This window comes from Rhincodon typus, chromosome 17 (genome assembly GCF_021869965.1).
Source record: "Rhincodon typus isolate 14 chromosome 17, sRhiTyp1.1, whole genome shotgun sequence".
In the NCBI taxonomy this organism is placed as follows: Eukaryota; Metazoa; Chordata; class Chondrichthyes; order Orectolobiformes; family Rhincodontidae; genus Rhincodon; species Rhincodon typus.
Genome location: NC_063348.1, coordinates 21,994,282 through 22,016,100, shown reverse-complemented (window position 1 = coordinate 22,016,100; position 21,819 = coordinate 21,994,282). Strand labels below are relative to the sequence as shown.

At 39.0% G+C, this 21,819-nt stretch overlaps 1 protein-coding gene across 2 annotated transcripts in view; it reads left to right on the top strand.

Moving 5' to 3' along the window:
• Positions 1-21,819, top strand: part of syt8 (synaptotagmin VIII) — a 55,503-nt gene that overhangs the window by 30,083 nt on the left and 3,601 nt on the right. For both annotated transcript variants that reach the window (XM_020533029.2, XM_048607238.1), the window contains exons 2-8: positions 3,552-3,696; positions 11,161-11,324; positions 13,604-13,693; positions 14,325-14,492; positions 17,277-17,444; positions 19,221-19,338; positions 20,686-20,819. In XM_020533029.2, coding sequence (XP_020388618.1) covers positions 3,585-3,696; positions 11,161-11,324; positions 13,604-13,693; positions 14,325-14,492; positions 17,277-17,444; positions 19,221-19,338; positions 20,686-20,819 — 954 coding nt within the window. In that variant the 5' untranslated portion in view covers positions 3,552-3,584. The remainder of the gene's footprint in view (positions 1-3,551; positions 3,697-11,160; positions 11,325-13,603; positions 13,694-14,324; positions 14,493-17,276; positions 17,445-19,220; positions 19,339-20,685; positions 20,820-21,819) is intronic.

The following is a 21,819-nucleotide window of genomic DNA, read 5'->3' as shown; positions in this document are numbered from 1 at the left end:
GATGCTGCTTGGCCTGCTGTGTTCATCCAGCCCTGCACCTTGTTGTCTCGGATTCTCCAGCATCTGCAGTTCCTACTATCTCTCTCAAGTTCAGTGTGTGATGTCTTTGTAGTCGGTATGATAGTCTCATTTGCACCATTACAAAAACTGCATAATTTAAGGAATAAACTACCACCAATCTCTCAGGGAGATAAGGCTTGAGCATTAACTACAACCTCATAAGTGTTGGCCTCATCCTGAGAGCAAATTGAAAAAGCAAAGAGAGAAAAAATTGTTTTTACCTATCACCTTTCGTGGTCTCAGGACATCCCAAAGTGTTTTATGATCAGTTAAATATTTTTGTTGCATAGTCACCGTTGCATTGAGGAAACAAAGCAACAAATTTGTACATAACAAGGATGCACAAAACAGCAATGTTGATAAGCCAAAAAATTTAATCTAAATTATAATTTTTCTAATGTAATTTGAGATGCAGTTTACACTGTCCATTTTCATTGTGCATCTGCCCCAAGGAAACAACGTTATTTTAAGTTCTTGTTAAGGATAATACTTCACCACACTTAATGTCGAACTGCAGTGCTGTCTTAGATGATGAGCTAATGTCTTGCAGTGGTGCTTTGAATCCAAACCCACTGCCTGAATTATAAGCAATAGTGTTACGAGCTAAGGAAATTAGCACTAACCAAGCTTATACCAGTAAGAAGCTTGCAGCTATATGACACTTCAAGCATCTCACTGCTAGGCATCAATAATGAGACAGTTGTTTATTATTAACTGGAAGTATCATTGAAAATCCCACCAGACTCCTCCATATCATAATGCATTTCCCTAATGCTTTATAATTGCTCTAAAGTGCTGTAATGCAAACTTAGCAGTTGTGACTCGTTTGATGCAGTGGTAGTGTCTCCATTTCTGGGCTAGAATATCTTGGTTCATGTCCCATTGGCTCAAAGCTGTGTCATAACACGCCCAACCAGGATGATTAATTTTTCTTTGAAAGCTCAGCCGCTCTGGGATCCTCACTCACAGAATGTAACCCCCATTGTCATAGTTACAGTAGTCATGAGGATTGATCATTGCATAAATACACTGAAGGAGATTTGTATATCATTGCAGGTGCATTTTAAATGCTGTGTATTGATTTTCCAGAGATTCTGACAACCTAATTAGCATCTCTATGATCTGTACTACTTCTCCAATTCCTCCACAGTTAAATCACAAGGACACAATTTTCAGGAATTGGACAAGGTGATAGAACAAATCAAACCAACCCTTTGTTGTTGCAAGTTTCAGTTGTTAGGTCAATAGTTATTACCTATCCTTAACTGACATTGAGAGAGTAGTCGTGCGCTGCCTTTTTCACTTGTTGCAGTCAATGTATTATACGTACTTCTAGTGCTGTTAGGAAGGGAGCTCCAGGATTGGAACATTGACATAGTTGCAAGTTGGGATGATGTGTGGCTTGAAGAGGAGCTTCCAGTCAGTGGCTATTTGGATTGAAGTGCAGTCATTTACAAATGTCTTTTCAAATCTGTTGCAGTCATGTGACCACTATCATAAGGACACATGCTGTCGGCAGACATTTTAAGTTCTCTTCAATAAAGACTTGTGTTAAACACACTGTTGCATGGTACACTCAAAACAGTAATGCTTCCAAGCATCTGCTGTTCTTGCCTTTCTAGATGTCAGAGGTCATGGGTTTGGGAGATGATGTCAAAGGAATGCTAGTGAGTTACTGCAGTACATCATGTAGGTGGCTTCTTGAGTGTTGTTGAAGCTGTGCTCGTTCAGGCAAGTGGACAGCATTCCAACATGTTCTTGGTTTGTGACTTGCAGATGCTGGACAGGCTTTGGGTAGTCATGAGGTGAAATACAGTACTCTGCACAGATTTCCTAGCCTTGGATCTGCTCTTGTAGCCATAGTTCCTTTTTACTCGGCCACCTTTCTTACCATACTCTTCAATTAATGTGTCAGACATGGTTCACAGGCAACACACTCAGCTTAGAGTCAGATAGTTGTGGGTGCTAGAAACTTCAATACATAAGCCAGCTTGAGCGCTCTGTGTCTGAGTGAGTGCCATGCTGTAAGAGGTGTCATTTTCAGTTGAAACATTAAAAGAAGGATCCCCCTACCTTCTCAGGTTGGCAATAATAGATGATGGCATCTGTTTACTTTCAACAATATTAAAGTTGTGGACCACCAAATGACTGATTGTAATCCTATGGACTCACTGACTGCCATAATTAACAACACTGTGAATATAACTACACCACATGAAAGGCAGAAATTCAAGAATTTGTCTCATCATCACCTCTTAAATGCAATTAAGGATGAGTAACAAATACTGGCTTCGTCACTGATGCCCACAACCTGCAAAAAGGGAAAAAAAGGCTTACATCTGGCTTTGTATCATCAAAGACTTATCAATCCATTTTTGGAAGTTTGATGAAGTGAATGTGAAGCCATGTGTGAGGATCATAATCTCCAGCTTAGGCAACAAGAAGATTTTAATTGCACACTTGTTGACAATGCTATTGTCTGTTTAGATACCATGGAGCAAGAATAAACACCTGAATCTTATTGTGGCACAGGCCACAAGATGGAAACAAGAAGGAATGTCTTCTCTCAGAGAGTTGATAATCTTCCATTTAGAGAGCAGTAGAGTTTGGGTCATTGACTTGCTCCTGGTTCTTATGTTCTGATGTCTCTGTGTACCAGAGATGTTGACCAGAGAGAATAGGTAAGGGAGACTTCACAACTGTGATATCCCCTTTAAATCAATAGCTACAGGATCTTATTTTCTTTGATGTTTCAATTTCATGGATTGAGGCAATATGACAACATGACAGAAGAACTGCCTGGAATTCAATGAGTCATGATATTTGCAATAACATAATACTGTATGTTACAATATTTCAAAGTGCTTCACACCATGAATTTCTATGAAGTGCAATAATGGTAGTCATACATACAGTCAGTCTTTGCAACACCATCCTACAAGTAACAGAGAGATGAATGATAGTTAGAATTTATTGTATTGGAGTGGGATCAATGAAGTAGGAGGGAGAAAACGGGCATTTTTTACAGGTCACCTGGAGATCTCATTCAGTACCATTATGTACAATAATACCTAAATTGAGAGGCCTTGGGTTTGGGAGGTGATGTCAAAGGAATGCTAGTGAATAGACCTTGGTATTAGCTCCAAACTGAAGTGATCCATAACAAAGCAAACAAATGACCTGCCTTGAACATTTACAAAGATCTCACACTGATTAGATCAGCATGGACCATTGGAAGAACAATGGGAGGCAGTAACTTCATCATCCACAGACAACAAGTGGCTTGATTGGAACACGTGACAGATTGCACTATTTTGTAATGTCTCATTTTCAAATGCCTTGCTATCTTATTTCTGGAATATGTGTTCTTCCACTGGTGAGTGATTATAGCAGGGAAGAATGATTTCCTCAGATTTGTTTTTACTAAATGCTCAAAATGTGGAATTGACTTTTTTATATATACTGAATGTTTCTTTTCCTTTATCCTTTAGGCCATCTAACTGTCATCTGAGAACAAAAGAAAAATGAGTTCATCAAATGTTACCACTACTGTAAATCCATCTGTCACTAATACCACACAAATAAGCACTACTGGAAGTGGAGGCTTCATTTCCAATTTAATTAATAAAATTCCATGTAAGTACATAAACGTGACATAGTAAATTTATATTCGAAGAACCACAATCATGAAAATGATTTCCTTCGATTGTAAACAGAGACAAAATGAGTACAAACATTTGACTAATTGGAATAAAAACCAAAAGAACTGCGGATGCTGTAGATCAGGAACAAAAACAAAGTTGCTGGAAAAGCTCAGCTGGTCTGGCAGCATCTGTGAAGGAGAAAACAGAGTTAACGTTTCGGGTCCGGTAACCCTTCCTTCGAACTTCTGAGGAAGGGTCACCGGACCCAAAATGTTAACTCTGTTTTCTCCTCCACAGATGCTGCCAGACCTGCTGAGCTTTTCCAGCAACTTTGTTTTTGTTGCAGTTGACTAATTGGTCCTCTTCAAATACAGGAATACAAGTGCTGTCAATATTTTCTAACCAACCTGTTCCAAGATGTTATTACATACCTCTTGAGGAGGTGGGACTCCTAGTCTAGCATTAGGGATACTACCAATGCACCGCAAATGCACTTTTAACAAGTGCTGTCCAACTTCATGTTCATTCAGTACAGGTGCAATCAGTCTGGCACAGATGAGTGACAGTCAATGAGCAGATAAATTATAAAGAACGCAGTGAAATCAACTTTGATTTGTTTCACCATGTTCAGCCTGCTACTCAGATTTGTGGCTATTTCTCTCAAAAGCCAGTATTACAATTGAGGCTGGAGCAGGATATCAGTGCAATATTCCATGAGTCCCAGAAGAAAATAAGAATACTTCTTCAAGTTACCAAGATGTCTAAATAAATATGTCTTTGTCGGTTTTAAACAAACTTGGTTTCTTATTGATCATAAAATGTGTCATCTACAGTAAACACCTTGCTCTTTAATTTCCCTACTAATGAAAAGTTTGAATTGGCTGATGCTGCTGAACAAAACCATTAGTTATGTCTTTAAGTGAATGAATTAGCATCTAACCACCAATGAAATGCATGAACATAAACCTTTCGTGTTATTATTGCTGTTAATTTTAGTGGACTGCTGGGAGCTATGATCAAATGTTGAGTTAAAGGAGATAATTTTAACTTAACCTATCCATTCTGAAACATGATGAGATTAGGTGAAATACATTTTACCCGAACTTACTTAAAACCAATGCAGAGTGATATAGGGTGGGCACTGCATCCGAACCCACAGGATGGGGGTGGGGCCAAAGTAAAAATTAACGCCAAGGAGTTATTATGCCTTCCTTCTTCAAAATTATTGACATTAGGTGTTCACAATATGTGTTATGTTTCAGGTTTTAATGATTTTAATTCTTAATCTAACTATTAAAATGTTGTTTGGTTCTTAGCAAATGCTTAATTGGATGATAGGTTCTTTTATAGATTATTATCAGATTGGTGAAGTTTGGAGAATTTACCTTTTACTTCCCTCACTTCCACCAAACCAGTTTGTTGAATATCCCTGTAGTCTTTATTTTCCTTTCCAATAAACATTCATCAAACTCTCTTTTGCATGTTTCAGATGATCTATTTTGAGGACAATGCTTCTTGAAGGATTTGATTTTTGCTCATTATGCATGCTGTTCATTGAAGACTAAATTATTTTCTGTAGTACAACAAAATAGTTGCATCATAACTTAGACCCTGTCAGTCCACATCCATTTTGACATGCTGATTCTGTAATTAAAATAGAAACGGATTGACGATCTTCTGTTCAACCACCCCATTTAATATGTTCTGGTATATCTCTTGAAAGTAAGGTCATGGATTTGTTTTTCAAATAGTATGCTTTATTTATAAAATTTACCGAGATACATTACAAAGCATTTCAATTAGAAAACTACAGAAATTGCAACAAAATTCAGTTTCATCCATCAGCATATTCCATTCCAAGTTGTCTCAATAAAATTATTAATGTCTTAATATTTACAATATACAATACATGTCAGGCATTGAAACTGAGGGTAAAACATTTCAAAGTGAAAATTACAGAAAGTGGAGAACAAATAAAACTTTTTCCATACACCCTGTTCCACTCTGACGTGGTTCAAAACAAGTTCAATACTCTTGATGTTCACAACGCACATACCTTGTGAAGAGTTCCATAGATTCCTGCCCCTCTGTGTACCATGACTGAAGTGCCTTAGATAACAACGTTTCCCTATTACTCCTCCACGACAGCTGGCCCAATCTTTAGTGCATTCCTTAGCATGTAGTTCTGGACGTTGGAACATGCTGTCTGCAAAACTCATTCGAGGATAATTGTATGCACTGAAAGATAAGCAGGTTTCTGGCAGATGTAAGGCCATCTTTGATCAAGTTGATGACCTTCCAGCTGTAGCTGATGTTTGGTGTGCATAAAGCAAGAAACCTGCATCATGGAGTTGCTCAGAATGAAGCTTAATGAAAATAATTGCATCTATCTCCAGATCTTGTTTGCAATGGCATATTTCGCAAGGAGTTGGAAAATGGTCTCTTCCTTCCACAAGCACCTGGTGGGGCAGTGTGTGGAGGACTTGAGAGATCCGGCATATGGAAAGGATCTGACAGGAAAGTCAAATACAGATATCCTACTGCGCATTTCCCACATCTTTATCCTCCATTACTCTTAATGCTGTATATGACTGTGACAAAACAGATGTTCTAGTGTCTAACCTGAAAAATGTGGATCCACAAGATTTTGACAAGTTGTTTATCTGAAAGTATTGGGAAATGATAGTGTGCCATAATTAAACTAGTCATTTTAGAAATAGGATACTCTTAAGCATTATGCGGACATTCTCCTCCAGCATGTATTGTTCTGATTTGGTACAGTGGTACTTTTGGTACAGTGCCGCAACAAGATTCCACCCATTTGCTTCACAGGTACACCAACAGTGTCACCAACGATACATATATCTCAAATTCCTGATTACCCAGGAAGTTGGATGAGGCCAAGGATGCATATCACCATGAGGTTATTGCTGTGGCAGAGAGTAGGATCACGAAAATGGAGTGCTTACTATGTTCATGAATTATTGCGCTTAATAAGCAATATTAAATTAAACTCAAAGGGCAATGCTTGTGAAAAAATAAGCTAAAACTTGCTTACTTTAGTATGCAATTAATTCAATTTTCATTTCATTTCTTATGAATCATTCTCCCAGCACTGATTCATAATTTCCTTGGGGCCTTTGAGCATTATATGTTAAGCAACTGAGAATGCAGAAAGTTTATGTGCTAACATTATGTTGACTGCTAATTGATCTCCAGGGTGATGCACATAGAGAGTTAATAGATGCAGTAGTTTAAAATATTTGCTGCCTCCTGCTGCAAACTGTTTAGCGCATTGGGGTGACATTCTTGCTTCAAATGTCTATGCATAAATTTTCAATCTTACTATGAAAATTAAATCAGCTCTCCTAAATTACAGATATGCATTTTACTATTAATTAAGTATAATAAGTGTAAGAATTTCATTGCTAGAACTAGCCTACTCACAAAGGAGGGGAAAAAAAATGAATTCTATCATTCTCATATTGGCAGGTCTTCTGACAGGGGTAAAATTTCTTGGGTTGCCTCTCAGCCAACATTTCCATCTTCTCCTAGACTGTCTGCAAATTTACCTGGGGTGCCTCAAAGCCAAGCGCAACCCACCTGCCCTTGCTTCTTGTGGACCTGTAATATCATGTCAAGCTGGTCAATTTGTTATTACACTGCTATTTATTTTCTTCTAGTATACTGAATCAGATTTAAGAGTGAACTAGAAATTAGGAGCAGGAGTGGGCTATTTGACTGTTCAAGCCTTCACCGCCATCTGATGAGATCATGGATGATCAGGTTGTGGTCTCAGCTCCACTTTTCTGTCTGCCTCTTGTAAACTTTGATTCCTTTGTCTATCAAAAATCTTCCCCGTTTCATATTGAATGAATTCAATGACACATTCTCCACTGTTTAATAGGGAAGACAATTGCACCCTCAAATGATCCTCTGAGAGAAAACAATTCTCCTCATCTCCAACTTTAAAGCGAGACTTCTTATTCTTAATCTCTGTCCCTTAATTGTCATCTCTCCTTTAGGGGAAATCATCCACTTAGAATCCACCCCAACAAGTCCCACAGGGTCTAATGTGTTTCAATAAGATCAGTTTGCATCCTTCTAAACTCCAATGGGCAAAGGCCAAAACTGTTCAGCCTTTCTTCATTCCAGAAGTAAGTTAAGGAAACTTTCATTGAGTTGCTTCTAACAGAATTTTATTTTCAAACATGCAGACCAAAATTGCAAATAGCACCCCAGATGTTGCCTCAGCAAGGCTGTGTACAGCTGCGGTAGAACTTCCCTATTCTAAAATTCTATCCCCGAGGCACAAAGTGCCAACATGCCATTTGCCTTCCTAGTCACTTGTCAGCTAAGGATTTGTGACTTGAACACTAACACATCCAGATCTCTCTGTAGCCCCAAGTTCTGCAATTTCTCTCCACTTAAATAGTATACTGTCTTTCTATTCTTCTATTAAGGTCTTTGTGAGGGTGTAAACTACAAATTTCCAGTGAACTGTTGTTCCCCAGTATTCCTCCTTGTCTTCTTCTGTGAGAATGCAGTATGTCATCTTGACCATTTTATCTACCTGCCCTGCTACTTTCAGCAATGTGGATATGCACACCAGTGTCTCGTGTCAATACTTTCCGGGGTCCTACCATTCATTGAATAATCCCTTGCCTGTTTGACCTCTCCAAGTGCATAACCTCATACTTTTCTCAAGTTGAATCTCATTTGACACTGTTCTGCTCATGACACCAGTCTGTTGATAGCATCCTGCAGTTTATGGCTATCCTCCCCATTACTTACCAGCATAACAATTTTTGTGTCATTTACAAACTTCTTGATCGTATCCCTATGTTTCTGTCCATTCCTCAAATAATAAGGACACCAGCACCGAGGCTGAAGAACCCCACTAGAAACAAACATCCACTCACAGGAACAACCAAAGAACAAGGAACAAAGAACAAAGAACAGTACAGCACAGGAACACCCCCCTTCAAACCTGCAATGACACATGACACCTTTCTAAACTAAAAACCTTTTGCCTCCATATCGCCCATATCCCTCTCTTCCTTGTCTATTCATGTATCTGTAAAACTGCCTCTTAAGCTATTGTATATGCTTCTACCATCTCCTCTGGTAGCACATTCCAGGCACTTACTATCCTCTGTGTAAAAAGCACATCTCCTTTAAACTTTCCCCATTTTACCTCAAAACTATACCCCAAAGTAATTGACATTTCTAACCTGGGGAAAAGACTTCAGCCATCCATTCTATCCATGCCTCTCATAACTTTGTAAACTTCTTTCAGGTTGCCCCTTAGCCTCTGACATTCAAGTAAAAACAGCCAAGTTATTTGATAGCTTTCCTTTGTTAATAGCCTCCAAACCAAGCAACATCCTGGTAAACAATTTCTGTATCTGCACCAAAGCCTCCACATCCTTCTGCTATTGTGGTGACCAGAACTATATGCAATATTCCAATTGTGGCATAACTAAAATTTTATATAGTTGTAACATGACTTGCCAATTTTTATACTCTGCCCTGACTGATGAAGGCAAGCCATATGCTTTTTAACCACCTTATCCACTTGTGTTACCACTTTCTGGGAATTATTGACCCATATGCCTCAATCCCTTTATATGTAATGCATCTTAGTGTTCTGCCATTTACTGTATACTTCCCTCCTGCATTAGATCTTCCAAAATGCATCACTCTGCATTTATCCAGATTAAATTCCATTCACCATTTCTCCGCTCAAGTCTCCAGCCTACCTATATCCTGCTGTATTCTCTGGCAATCCTCCTCACCATCTGTCCTCACTGTCGTCCACAAACAAAATTACTAAGCAGACCACCTACATTCTCCTCCAAATCATTGACATATATTACAAACCACAGGTGTCCCGGAAGTGATCCCTGCAGAACTCCACTGGTCACAGATCTCCAGTCAGAAAACACACTTCCACTGCTATTCTCTGTCTATGGTCAAGTCAGGTCTGTATCTATCTTACCAGCTCACTGCAGACCCCATGTGACTTCACCTTCTGTATCAGCCTGCCATCAAGAACCTTATCAAAGGGTTTGCTAATGTCCATGTAGACAACAGCCACCACCCTTCCCTCATCAATCATCTTTGTCTTCAAAACACTCTATCTAATTTATGACACAGGACCTCCGCCACACAAAGTCATGCTGCTTATCACTAATAAGTCCAAATTTTCCAAAATGTGAGTAAATTCTATCCCTAAGAATCTTCACCAATAATTTCCCTCTCACTTATGTAAGGCACACTGGCTTGTAATTTCCTGGATTATCCCTGTTGCTCTTCCAAAATGAAGGAACAACATTGACTATTCTCCAGTCCTGTAGGACCTCTCCTGTAACACTAGACGATAAAAAGATTTCATACAAGGCCGCAACAATTTCCTCCCTCACCTCCCTCAGTATTCTGGTATAGATCCCATCAGGTCCTGGGGACTTGTCAACCTTAATGCTTTTCAAAACAGCTAACACCTCCACCCTAGAATATCAATATACCCCTCTCTAGACTTACCATCCAACATGTTCTTCACATTTGTGAACACTAATGCAAAATATTCACTAAAGACCTCACCCTTTTCCTCTGTCTCCATGCAGAAATGCCCTCTTTTGGCATTGAATGGACTTACACTTTCCCTGGTTACCCTCTTGCTCCTTATATACATATAAAATGCCTTGGGATTTTCCTTATTCCTGTTTGGTAAGAACATTTCATGACCCCTATTAGCCCTCTTAACTCCTTGTTTAAGCTTTTTCCTGCTTTTTTAAAAAGATATTCTTTGAGGGTCTGTCTTCGGATTCCTAATGTATGCCTTCTTTTCTTTTTGACTAAGCTCACAATTTCTCTTGCCATCAAAAGTTCCCGAATCTTGCCACCTTTGTCCTTAACATGTTGGTCTTGAACTATAATCAACGGGCCTTCAAAGATTCCCACAGGCCAACTGTGGATTTACCCCCAAACAGATATTCCGTATTTACATTCCCCATTCCTGCCTAATATTGTTGTAGTTAGTCTTCCTCCAGTTTAGTACTTTCATCTAAGTACTACTTTTATCTTTGTCCTTAAGTAACTTAAAACTTGCAGAATTAAGGTCACTGTTTCTGAAATGCTCCCCACTTGAATTTTAATCACTTGTCAGGCTCACTCCCAATACCAGGTCTAGAATTGCTCCTTCCCTAATTGGGCTATTTACATTTTACTTCAAGAAGCCTTTGTGGACAAACCTAACACATTCCCTTCCATCCAAGCCTTTGGCACTAAATGAGTCCCAATCAAAAGAGGAGAAGTTAAAATCAGAGACTACAATAAACCTTTGTTTTTACATTTTTCCATAATCTGTCCACATATCTGTTCTAACTGATATTTGTTTTTTTTTTCTGATTGTGTTATCTCACTATTCATACACATTCTCTCGTTTGTCACTTAGTACCAAAATGGGCCTTGATTGCTATTGCTGCAGGAGTGGGCCTTGTCATCCTCCTCTGTGTCATCTGCATCTGTGTAAAATGTTGCTGCAAAAAGAAGAAGAAGAAGAAAAAGAAGGAGCAAGTTAATTTGAAAAGTCTAAATGGCTCCACCACTACAAGCCTGGTGAGTACTCTAAAACAACAACTCATTCCATTGGCAGGACAGTACTGTAAGCAATTCCACCATCAATGGAACAATTCCACTGTAGCAATTCATAAATGTTCTTGAAGCAAATATTGAGTGATTTTTCTTTCATACAAAAAAGCGTATCTGCGTGACAAGTCTGTGCTATCATATCATTAACATTAGAGTGCACAGTGGCTCAGTGGTTAGCACTACTACCTTATAGTGCCAGTGACGCAGGTTTGATTCCAGCCTTGGACACTGTCTGTGTGAAGTTTGCACATTCTCCCTGTGTCTGTGTGGGTTTCCTCCTACTGTCCCAAGTGTGCAGCTTTGGTGGATTGGTCATGCTAAATTGTCCAGGAATGTGCAGTTTAAGTGCAGTGTGATAGGGTAGGTGGGTGGGCTGTTCTTTGGAGGATCTATGTGGACTTGATGAGCCAAATGGCCTGTTTCTACACTGTAGGGATTCTATGAACATTAACTTATATTTACCAAGTGCAATTATCATCAAGAAATGAAAAGTTCTTCATGGAGACAAAATGAGACAAAAATGGAGGGACATAAAAGCTATGACAATGAATATTTCAAATTTGAGATATTGGGATTGGTGTCAATGAAACCATGTTCCAGTGTACATCAATGCCTTTAGGTTAGAAAGTGAAGAAGTTTGAAGTAAAGTCTACAGTAACATGCTTCCTTTATACATTCAACAATAGATTAGGAATTTGTTTAAATGTAATCTCAATCTCTCTTGAATTCCATTAACTAGAGGTTATTAAAGTGATGTACAAGGGAACAGGATAACTCTTATTCGCGAACACTTTGCATACACCCATCTGTTGAAAACAACATGACTTATCAGAATACCACTGTGACGTATGGAATTGAGTAATCACAGGGAATGAAAGCTCTCCATTCCTCACCCACCTCCTCCTCACCAGATTTCTTGATAGCACATACAGAGGCCAGCCCCATGTGTCTTAATATCTGACTGTAGGGAATAGGCTATTCAGCATTAATAATAACCTGTCTGAGAGCATTATTCACTTGAAAAATTCATATTGAAATCAATCTATAAGTATACATTTTAATATTTAAACTTTCTCCAAAGATGAAAAACCCTGTGTCTATTTTATCCAAACTTTTAGCACAGCAATGTCTTTAATATTACATGAGTATGTTTCATTTTAATGTGGAATTCTTAAGGTATAAGAACACTGAAGTACTTAAACATCCTAAAGTAAGTTACAGGATCCAGCACTTCTTTATATTTAGCTGTGCAATATGTTGATATATTTTAATGTACTATTCTTCTGAAAGATGGAAAAAAGTGCTACTGAATGGTATTCATCACCACATCAAACACTAGGCAATATTCCTACATCTACATGAATACAGAAATAATAGCGTACAATGACGTCGTTGCTGAATATTGCACAAGGTCATATTCCCATTGTTTTAGACTTTTATTATACTAATATCTGGATTATTTTATCATAGAAAAATTTGAGATGTGAAATATAAATTTGGTTTGCTCAGCTCACTGGGGTTTATCAGCAATAGATATGACAGCTCACCATTAAACCCTAAGGCTGAAACTTCTCATTGAAGCTGTAGCTCTTCCTACCAGCTAAGAAATGATAGTCAAGGCCACTTCTGCTATACTGGGAAGGAATTAATTGTTGCCAGACAGTTATCTGCCTGAGGTAGGGGCTTCTGCCCTATATAAGGGGATGTTCCGCTACCAGGAGTTGTTAGCCAATCAGGTAACAATCGTCCCATGTTGAGGAAGTAGAAAAGCTTTGCTGGGATCAGTCAGGCAGACCCATGCGACATGGGCCTTCCTCCATCACTGATGAAGTACCAGCTGTGGCCCAGAACAAGCCCTAAAGTGCCAAGTGTAACCACGAAAGGGCCGCAAATGGAACAAACATGGGTGGACTGTGTAACACTTATCCCACTGCTGGTAAAATATCTGTGAGAATATTTAGATGACTGCCAGCCTGCTCCTGGGGGAGAGTAGAGGGAAAAAAAAGTTCCATTCCAACTTACACCTTGTCAGCAGTGTTATTACACATTAAAAGGGAGATTTTCACCAGATGCATGATTTCTAAAGATTGTTATTCAGCAGTTCACTCTTTGGAGGAGCAGCAACGTATTTGGATCTTACTACGAATGTGTGAATCCCAAAAATTGCTGACAATGACCTACCCATTTCTTGTTCAAATAAACAGATCCTCGATGTGTTGGTCAGCTTCTTGTATTGTGTTTTACAGGTTCAGCCAGATATGGATGATTTGAATGGAGCTGAGGAAAACCGTGGAAAGTTGCAATATTTCTTAGATTATGATTTTAAGAAAGAAGAGGTAAATAGAAAGTTTTATCTAAATCCATCTAAATCAATAGCTGTAAAGCTATAAATATTATTGCGCATCTGAGGTAGAAGAGTAGGAAGAAATTGAATTAAGATTTATGCTCTTGAACAGCATTCAATTCCCTCTAATTGAGAGATATTGTGCAAAAATTAGAAATAGGCAAGATCATGAACAGCACTAGTACTTCCCATGGTGAATCATGCTACTGCACAGTTACTGGTATGGTTTGTACATATAAAATTGCCACTTAGTTGAGGAAGTTAAGAGTGTTTGAAATTTAACCACAGCAACTCAGGACAGAAAGACTGAAACGTTTGAGAGAAAAATTCCAATGAGTGCAAATTACATGAAAATTCCAACAGCTTTCTCATGGTAACTGGAGGATATGCTGAAATTCCTCTAATTTTAGGTGTGATCGTTAGGGCTAGGTCTGTCTCTAATTATTTTTGCTGTCAATGAGTTTGATTTTTGTGCCTCCTAGATAGATTGACAAGATACGACCAGCAGTCCAAATTCCCTTTGGCTATTCCATTATTTGTATGTATGCTTTGGGCATGGAACACTTATGTTGTAGTCCAGGAAATCACCCAATTATATTCCATGCATTTATGATATCTTGCAGATTACAGTTGGAATTATACAGGCAATGGACTTAATGGCCATGGATCTTGGAGGAACATCTGATCCTTATGTTACTGTGTATCTTCTCCCAGAAAAGACGCATAAATTTGAAACTAAAGTCTACAGGCGATCCTTAAATCCTACCTTCAAAGAACGCTTCACTTTCAAGGTATCGTAACTACTTAACTAATTGTCAGATTGATGTATTTTTCACTGAAATAGGCTGGATAAGCTAAAATCAGAAATAAGGACTCACATTTTGCTTGACAAGAAATTCAGTCTGCTTACGACAACTGCAGTTAAGCTATTTATGTAAGAAAACATTTTGACAAAGTAAGCAAATCAATTACTAGACCTCCTCTAAAGTGAAGCTCATCTTCTAATCAGCCAGGATTAAACTTAGCTTCTATTCACTGCAGCACAACATAGTGGTAATTAATACCATCTTTAACACATTATTTTTCATATTAAAGAATAGTATTAAAAATGATATTATATATCACCATGGTATGTTGGATTCAATAGAAGGTAAGTTTATTATCTTGCTTATGCATCATGCAGAGGCAAGATAGGCAGGTTGAATAAATTTCTGTCGTGACAGAAAAGTAGTAAGGCAGTGTATGGAATTGTGACTTTTTTTTACATATTTTGATTTTAAACATTGCTTGAATTGAGAGCATCCATGTGAAGGACTTAAAATTCTGGTGTGGCAAGGTGAAGAAATAGAAAGATTGGCAGCTCATCTGTGAAGAGGAAATGAAAACTGGGCACCCTCGCTTACAGATGGCTGATCTGCAACATTTGTTTTAAACCTGTGCAATGAATTTAAAATTGATCACACGGTGTTTCTTTTCAAATGTCAGTTTTGACAAGTTTTTCTGACTACAATAAAATTTCAAATGATCAGATTTGATAGTACATAGAAAAAGAACAAAAAGAACTGCAGATGCTGGAAATCAGAAACAAAAACAGAAATTGCTGGAATAACTCAGCAGGTCTGGCAGCGTCTGTGGAGAGAAATCAGGGTTAACATTTCAGATCCAGTGACACTTCTTCAAAATTGATGGTAGCTAGGAAATTATTGATATTTATGGAGATCATGGAGATAGAACCCACACAGAAGAAAAAAAAACAGTTGGATGAACAAAGGAGTGGTTAAAGGTCAGCCTGGGAGAGTGAATGGGGACCATTAGTAGCTGCCAGTGGGTAGTGTGTGGCAGTGTTCCAGGTGATGACAAAGCCTGATGTGTGAGGAGTGGGGTAGGACATGGCCTCAAGCCCGAAAATTGTTGAACTTGATATTAAGTCCAGAAGTTTGCAGAATTCCCAAGCAGAAAATGACTTGTTGCTCATCCAGCTTGTGCTGAGTTTCACTAGAGCACTGTAGGAAGCCTGAGACAGAGGTGTTGGCCAGGGAACGGGATGGTGTATTGAAGTGGCACGCAACTGGAAGCTCAGCGTCTTTTTTTGCAGACAGAACATAGGTATTCCGCAAAACGGCCACGCAGTCTGCATTTTGTTTCCCCAATGTAGAGGAGAGCACATTGTGAGCAGCGAATGCAGTAGACTGGATTGAGGGACATGCAGGTAAAGCGCTGCTTCACCTGGAAAGTGTATTTGGGCCCTTGAATACTGAGGAGGGAGGAAGTAAATGGGCAGGTGTCACACGTTCTGCAGTTGCAGGGGAAGGTGCCTTGAGGCTGTGGGGTGGGTGTTGGGAAGGAAGAGCAGGCCAGGGTGTGCTGGAGGGAATGATCCCTGCAGAAGGCTGACAATGGAGGGGACGGGAATATGTGTCTGCTGGCATCCCACTGGAGGTGCTGGAATAGAGGAAGAGTTGTGGTTGGGATACGGAGTAGGACTGGAATAAGGAATGTTTCACGTAACCCACAAAGAGACAGGCATAACTGGAGCCCATGCAGATACCCATGGCTACCCCTCTGACCTGAAAACTTGAAATTAGATATCCGTTCTATCACATCTGTAGCCAATGGATGGATGATTCTGCTCAACTTTTCTCAGGAGTCCAGCAGGCAAAAATGGGTTCAAGCCATCATTGAGTAAAGATGCCATGTTAATTGGCCTGATCATTGATCTGGCTAGGGAACACAGGCTTGTAAATTTCCAAGCATTAGTTCCAGCAATCAACTGCCATTAGTCTTTGCCCACATTTTGGAGATTGGGTCATTTGAACTGATAGGGGTGCTCAAGGAGTATGAAGGTTACAGTAGCAGCAGACCCCAAGGCCATGTCGCTCAGATGGGATAAAGATTTCCTTTTAAAGGCATTCTCAAATATCAGAGTTGGATAACCTTACTCCAATGAAGGTTTGGAGTCATCAGAAGGCATCAGTGGGGTTTGATGCCAGCTTTTAACAGCCTTAGCTTTTGCTCAGGCCTCTCAAGAATATGAAGGGTGGAAATTCCAAGGGATCTTCAGAAATTCTCCAGAATGTAACCCCTTAATTTTGGAGAAACCGTGGGAGATCCATCCACTGCGTTCAACTGGAATTTAAAGGTACAAATCAAATAGAGTGGATACCTGATTCAGCCCATATTTTGATTTACATACATGCCAAATACTGTCTTTGTTAGAAAATTATAAGTAATTTCATTTGGAGCTAATGAGCATTAAGGTTGGGGAGAACTTTCCCTTTGCAAGCGTCACTTTCTTATGGCTCTCAGTGTATCACAGACTCTGTGCTTCTTTGCTTCTTAGGAGTCTAGGAAGGTGAATGTTTGTACTCTGGACATTTCCCAGGTTCCCATAGATGAGCTGCCAAACAAATATGTTGCCATCTTACTTAGAGTCAGCTTCAGTCAGACAATCACAAGCTAAGTGTGCACAAGAACAATCATCTGAAAGTAGGAGTAGGTATGATTGATTGCATTGGAATTCCCATTATCTAGCAATTTTTAAAATTTACTTGAATTCCTCCTTTTTAACCTCATAGGCTAGCCAGGCTGAAATAGCTGACAAGACTGTGGTGATGCAGGTATATGACTTCAACAGATTTTCTAAGCATGATGTAATTGGCGAAGTGAGAATCCCACTTAACACTGTTAATCTGAACCACGTTGTTGAAGAGTGGCGGGATCTAACCTGTGCAATAAAGGATGAGGTAAGATTTCATCAAAAGCTATTGGAGTTCAACAGTGTCTATTGTTATGCAAATTTTCTTAACCTGTTGGTTGGATCTCATGATGATATGTATCCCAGATGTGACATGCACAGATCTCCTTTTGTGTCTTGACAAGGTTTTCCTGATATCCTGCTCCTCAATTAACACCTCTGAAACAGATCTTCTGGCCAATATCACTTAGTTATTTGTGAGGCCTCTCCTTATACAAATTGGGTGCTGTATTTCAACAGTGACGATACTTAAAAGCAATTTAGGGTGTCCTGAGCTTGTGAAACATGCAAAATAGATACAAATTAAAATCAAAGTCTAAAGTATTGATATGAACAGTGAAGAAAAGTTCTTCAAGAAGAGAATATGAGAGGACACTACTCCCCATTTCTGAGTACTGAAAAACTGCACTTAACTCTGAGTTTGTTTTCTCCCTCACTGCCAATTTTCAGAGTTTACTTTGTCCTTAATTCCATTGCTCTTTGTCTTTTTTTTGTAATCTTCCAAATGCATTGCATTTCTTGCCTGGCATCTACTGTGTCTTCATAACAAAAAAATTCTGATGTTTCTTAAGCATGACTATCACTCCATAATTCACACAAATTACTTTTAACCATATTTCCTTTTTGTAGAGACACGGTAATTTCATTTTTAAAGCTGTTATTATTGTGTCTACCACAGATATTAAATTGACAAACTTGTCAATTTAAAGATTAAACTTGTCTTCCTTCTTAAAGTAAGCACTACTAAACCACTCACCAGTCTTCCAACAGAAGTTGACACTAAATAAAGCTTTGAAATAAAGGGGAAAGATTAAATGTTGGCTCACCTGGACTGGGGGTTATGAGTGCACTGGAAGCATGGAAGTCCAGTTTACTCTCAAGCTGCAGAGTCTTTCATCCACAAATCTCCTGCAACATCACCAATGGCCTCCCTGCTTGAATGTCAGCCTGATTGACAGATCTGGTTTTCATTCCGGAGGGCTTGGTGGATGCTAGAGAAGAAGTTACAGCATCAGTTTAAGTCCAAACCCAAAAAGTCGGGGTAGTGGTTCTAATGGGGTGGGTTTCTGATCGCTGGGCTGGGGGCATGGTGAGTAATCAGAGGCCTGAGGGAACCAGACTTTGGAGCTGCGGGATTTGAGATCGGAAATCTGTGAAATCAGAGGCTGGTTGGTGAGCGGACTTTAAGGGACAGATTGGATGGCCTTGGAATGAAGTTGGAGGCCTCAGGTGGGGCAGAGGCTCTGTGAAGGAAGTCAAAGGGAGGTCATGTAGAGTTTACCAGACATTTGATCTAACAGATAAAATTCTTTCCTCCTGTGTCTAGCAGAACTTGCTTGCCTTTAGCTGCCAGTATCCTGGAACATTATTCCACAACCATAAAAAGCAGCACAGCATTAGGAGCAGCTGGGGGAAACCGGGATTGTTGAGGACCTAAAATAAAACCACTCAAATGCTACAAATTTGAAGAAGTTATTGACAGGATCGTAAATGAGAATGACAGATTTACATCAAGTTAAAATCCTTAATTGGTTATGATTTATTTTCTGCTTAAGAAAGAAGGACGATATCCTTAAGAAGAAGTTACACATCTTAAACAATGCAAATGTTTACAACGACAAGACATGACATTTTATGTCAAATTATAATTACCAAAATGTTTTGGCTGCTAAGCTCTATTAGTAACAATGATTCCTGTATTTTCTTTCCCTGCTATGCTTTGTTTGAATATTGATGACTTTATTTTGTTTGGTTTCTTTATTAGCAAGTGAAACTTGGTGATATCTGCTTCTCACTCCGTTATGTTCCCACTTCAAACAAGTTGACGGTTGTAATTTTAGAAGCCAAGAACCTGAGGATAATGGATAAAGATGGTTTATCTGGTGAGAGTTCCTACTGAACACTTGTGGCTGCAACTTTCACTGACGTTACCTCTAACAAAACATTTGTTTTGAACAATCTGCCAGCCTGCATGCTTTCTGTTTCCACGCTGATTGTAAATACCTGCTTGTGGAATGTCATTCAAGCATCAGTCTTTAGAAGTAAAATTGGGATAGGCCAAATGCAAGTCCACAATATTTTGCTTGTAGATTCTGGTGTTGAAATTGGTCTTGGGTGGTAGCTTAAGTAAGGTGATAGTGAGTTGCTAACCTGGCCTATCAGAAACTTTTGTAGAGAGAGGGGCAAAAAGAGGGCAGAAGAGAAAAAGGAAGTGCAGAAATAGGTCATTGGAGAGATCAGGAGAAGAAAATGCTGATCTGTGGAGGAGGAGTGGAAGACTAAAGAGTGGGAGGGGAGAAAAGCAGGACAGAAAGAAAGCAGGGAAGAGAGAAACAATGGACAGAGGAAGAAAAGAGGAATCAGAGAGAGAGATAGGGAGAAAGGGAGACAGAGAGAGAGAGAGAGAGGAGGAAGAGTTGGAGAAATAGGGGAGAAAGATTACGGGTGTTCTATCTTTTTCTACAAATTGCTCCTAGATAATTTTCATTCTGTTTGTAATGCATTCACAAATAATTGCCACTGTCTGTAATGCTTGCCCTGATCTTTGTTGTCTTGTCTCTAATGTTTTGATAGATTACTGCAACTTTGTCCATTTACCTGCTTCCCTCTCTAACACATTCTAGCAGTCTATCATTCTGCACCTAATGTACTTACAACACTTATTGAAAACTAAACCCCAGTGGTATAATTCTGGATGTAACACACCAAAGCTGTTATCTTCTTGTATTATATTCCAAGATCAATTGCACTCAGAGTTCCCTATATTTAGCATAGTGTCTAGGAGAGACACCAATCATTACCCACAAAATGAAGGTAATTTTTACTTCAGATGATAGTGTAACTCACATGAATATCAGTTTGACCACTTGCTACACATCTCCTCTATTTTCTATTTCCATTGAAGTTAAAGGAAAGGAAAATTGGCAGAGGAACTTTAGAGGAATGGCTGAGCTGATGTTACTCCAGATGATATGAAAAATAGAACAATGATCGCATATCACTCCAAAGTGAATAATGCAAGTCTTGTACCTGTCAAGAAACAGAGTCAAACGCATTCACTGTACCTCTCTCATACACTAATTTCTCACATGAAGGATTTGAGATTAATTTTCAAACAAGCATCTTCAAAATAAATGTTACTTCATACTGTTGACAGACAAAGGCTGAATACAGAACCAAGTTTTCACCAGTTCACCAGTATTTGGAGGTATTCTTTATCTTTTTTATAGACCCCTATGTGAAGATACGTCTGATGCTGAATAAGAAAAAGTTTAAGAAGAAGAAGACAACAGTAAAAAAGAACACCTTGAATCCATATTTCAATGAGTCCTTTACCTTCGATGTGACTTTTGAAGAAATACAGGTGAGAGGAATATGTGGAATAATTAAATGTACTTTGCAATAGGTTACATTCTCTCTTGCATGAAAATGATTTGAACAGCTTCGACTTAAAGGCAAAAAGATCACCACATAAAATGTGCAATTATAGAATACGGGACTATTGCACCAAATAAATATTCTAACTGGAAGAGGCAAGTTGAAATGTAAATTTCCAAATCTGTGCCCCATTATAATGATCTCAAGTGAGGGGACAGTTGGAACTGTTTGCTTCAGTCGTCCTGATCTAGGGAGTAGGGACAAAACACAACCTGGATACCTGCTACTGATTGCTATTCAAAGTTCTGACTGGAAAGTTTCTGTATCATAATACCGAGCGAATTCCATTCTAATGTCTTCCCACAACCTGCTCACACTCACTATCAAAGAATATTCACTTCAGTCCTGGGGAAGGAAGAAGGCAGTTGCAAAGATGTGCCTCAGATAGGCAGTGCTTCTAATTTAGGGGAACATATTAAATGCTGTCATAAGTTAACTATTATTTTTCACCTCTGGATCTTCACTTTCATCCCAGATCACACTAAGTCCCAGTAATATCTTCTTTGTGTTGTATCTTAGTGAAGTATGTGGAATAACTTTGAGTGTCTGAATGCAGGTCCAATAGCACACAGTACAATAAACTCAAAGTACTTTGCAATCTTACCCAATCGCACATGATGGCTAGTTTTGAAAATATTGTTTTGCAATGATTCTGGTGAAAGCTGAGCGGGTGTAGATGCTAGGATGAGGTCTCAAGTATTTCGCTTTGCACTGTAGAAATGTTAAGACTGCTACTGCAGTGCAGTTGCTGCAAATGAGACTTTTTTCAATATTCTAACTGGGGCACATTATAGAGGCAGAGCAGAAAATGATATATTGTGGCTTATCTCATTGCGTTAATATTAGTTGCAAGAAAGTCTCCATTTCACACCATTAACATCTTGATTAACATGAAATCCATGAAGAAATGCAAAAATGTAAGATGA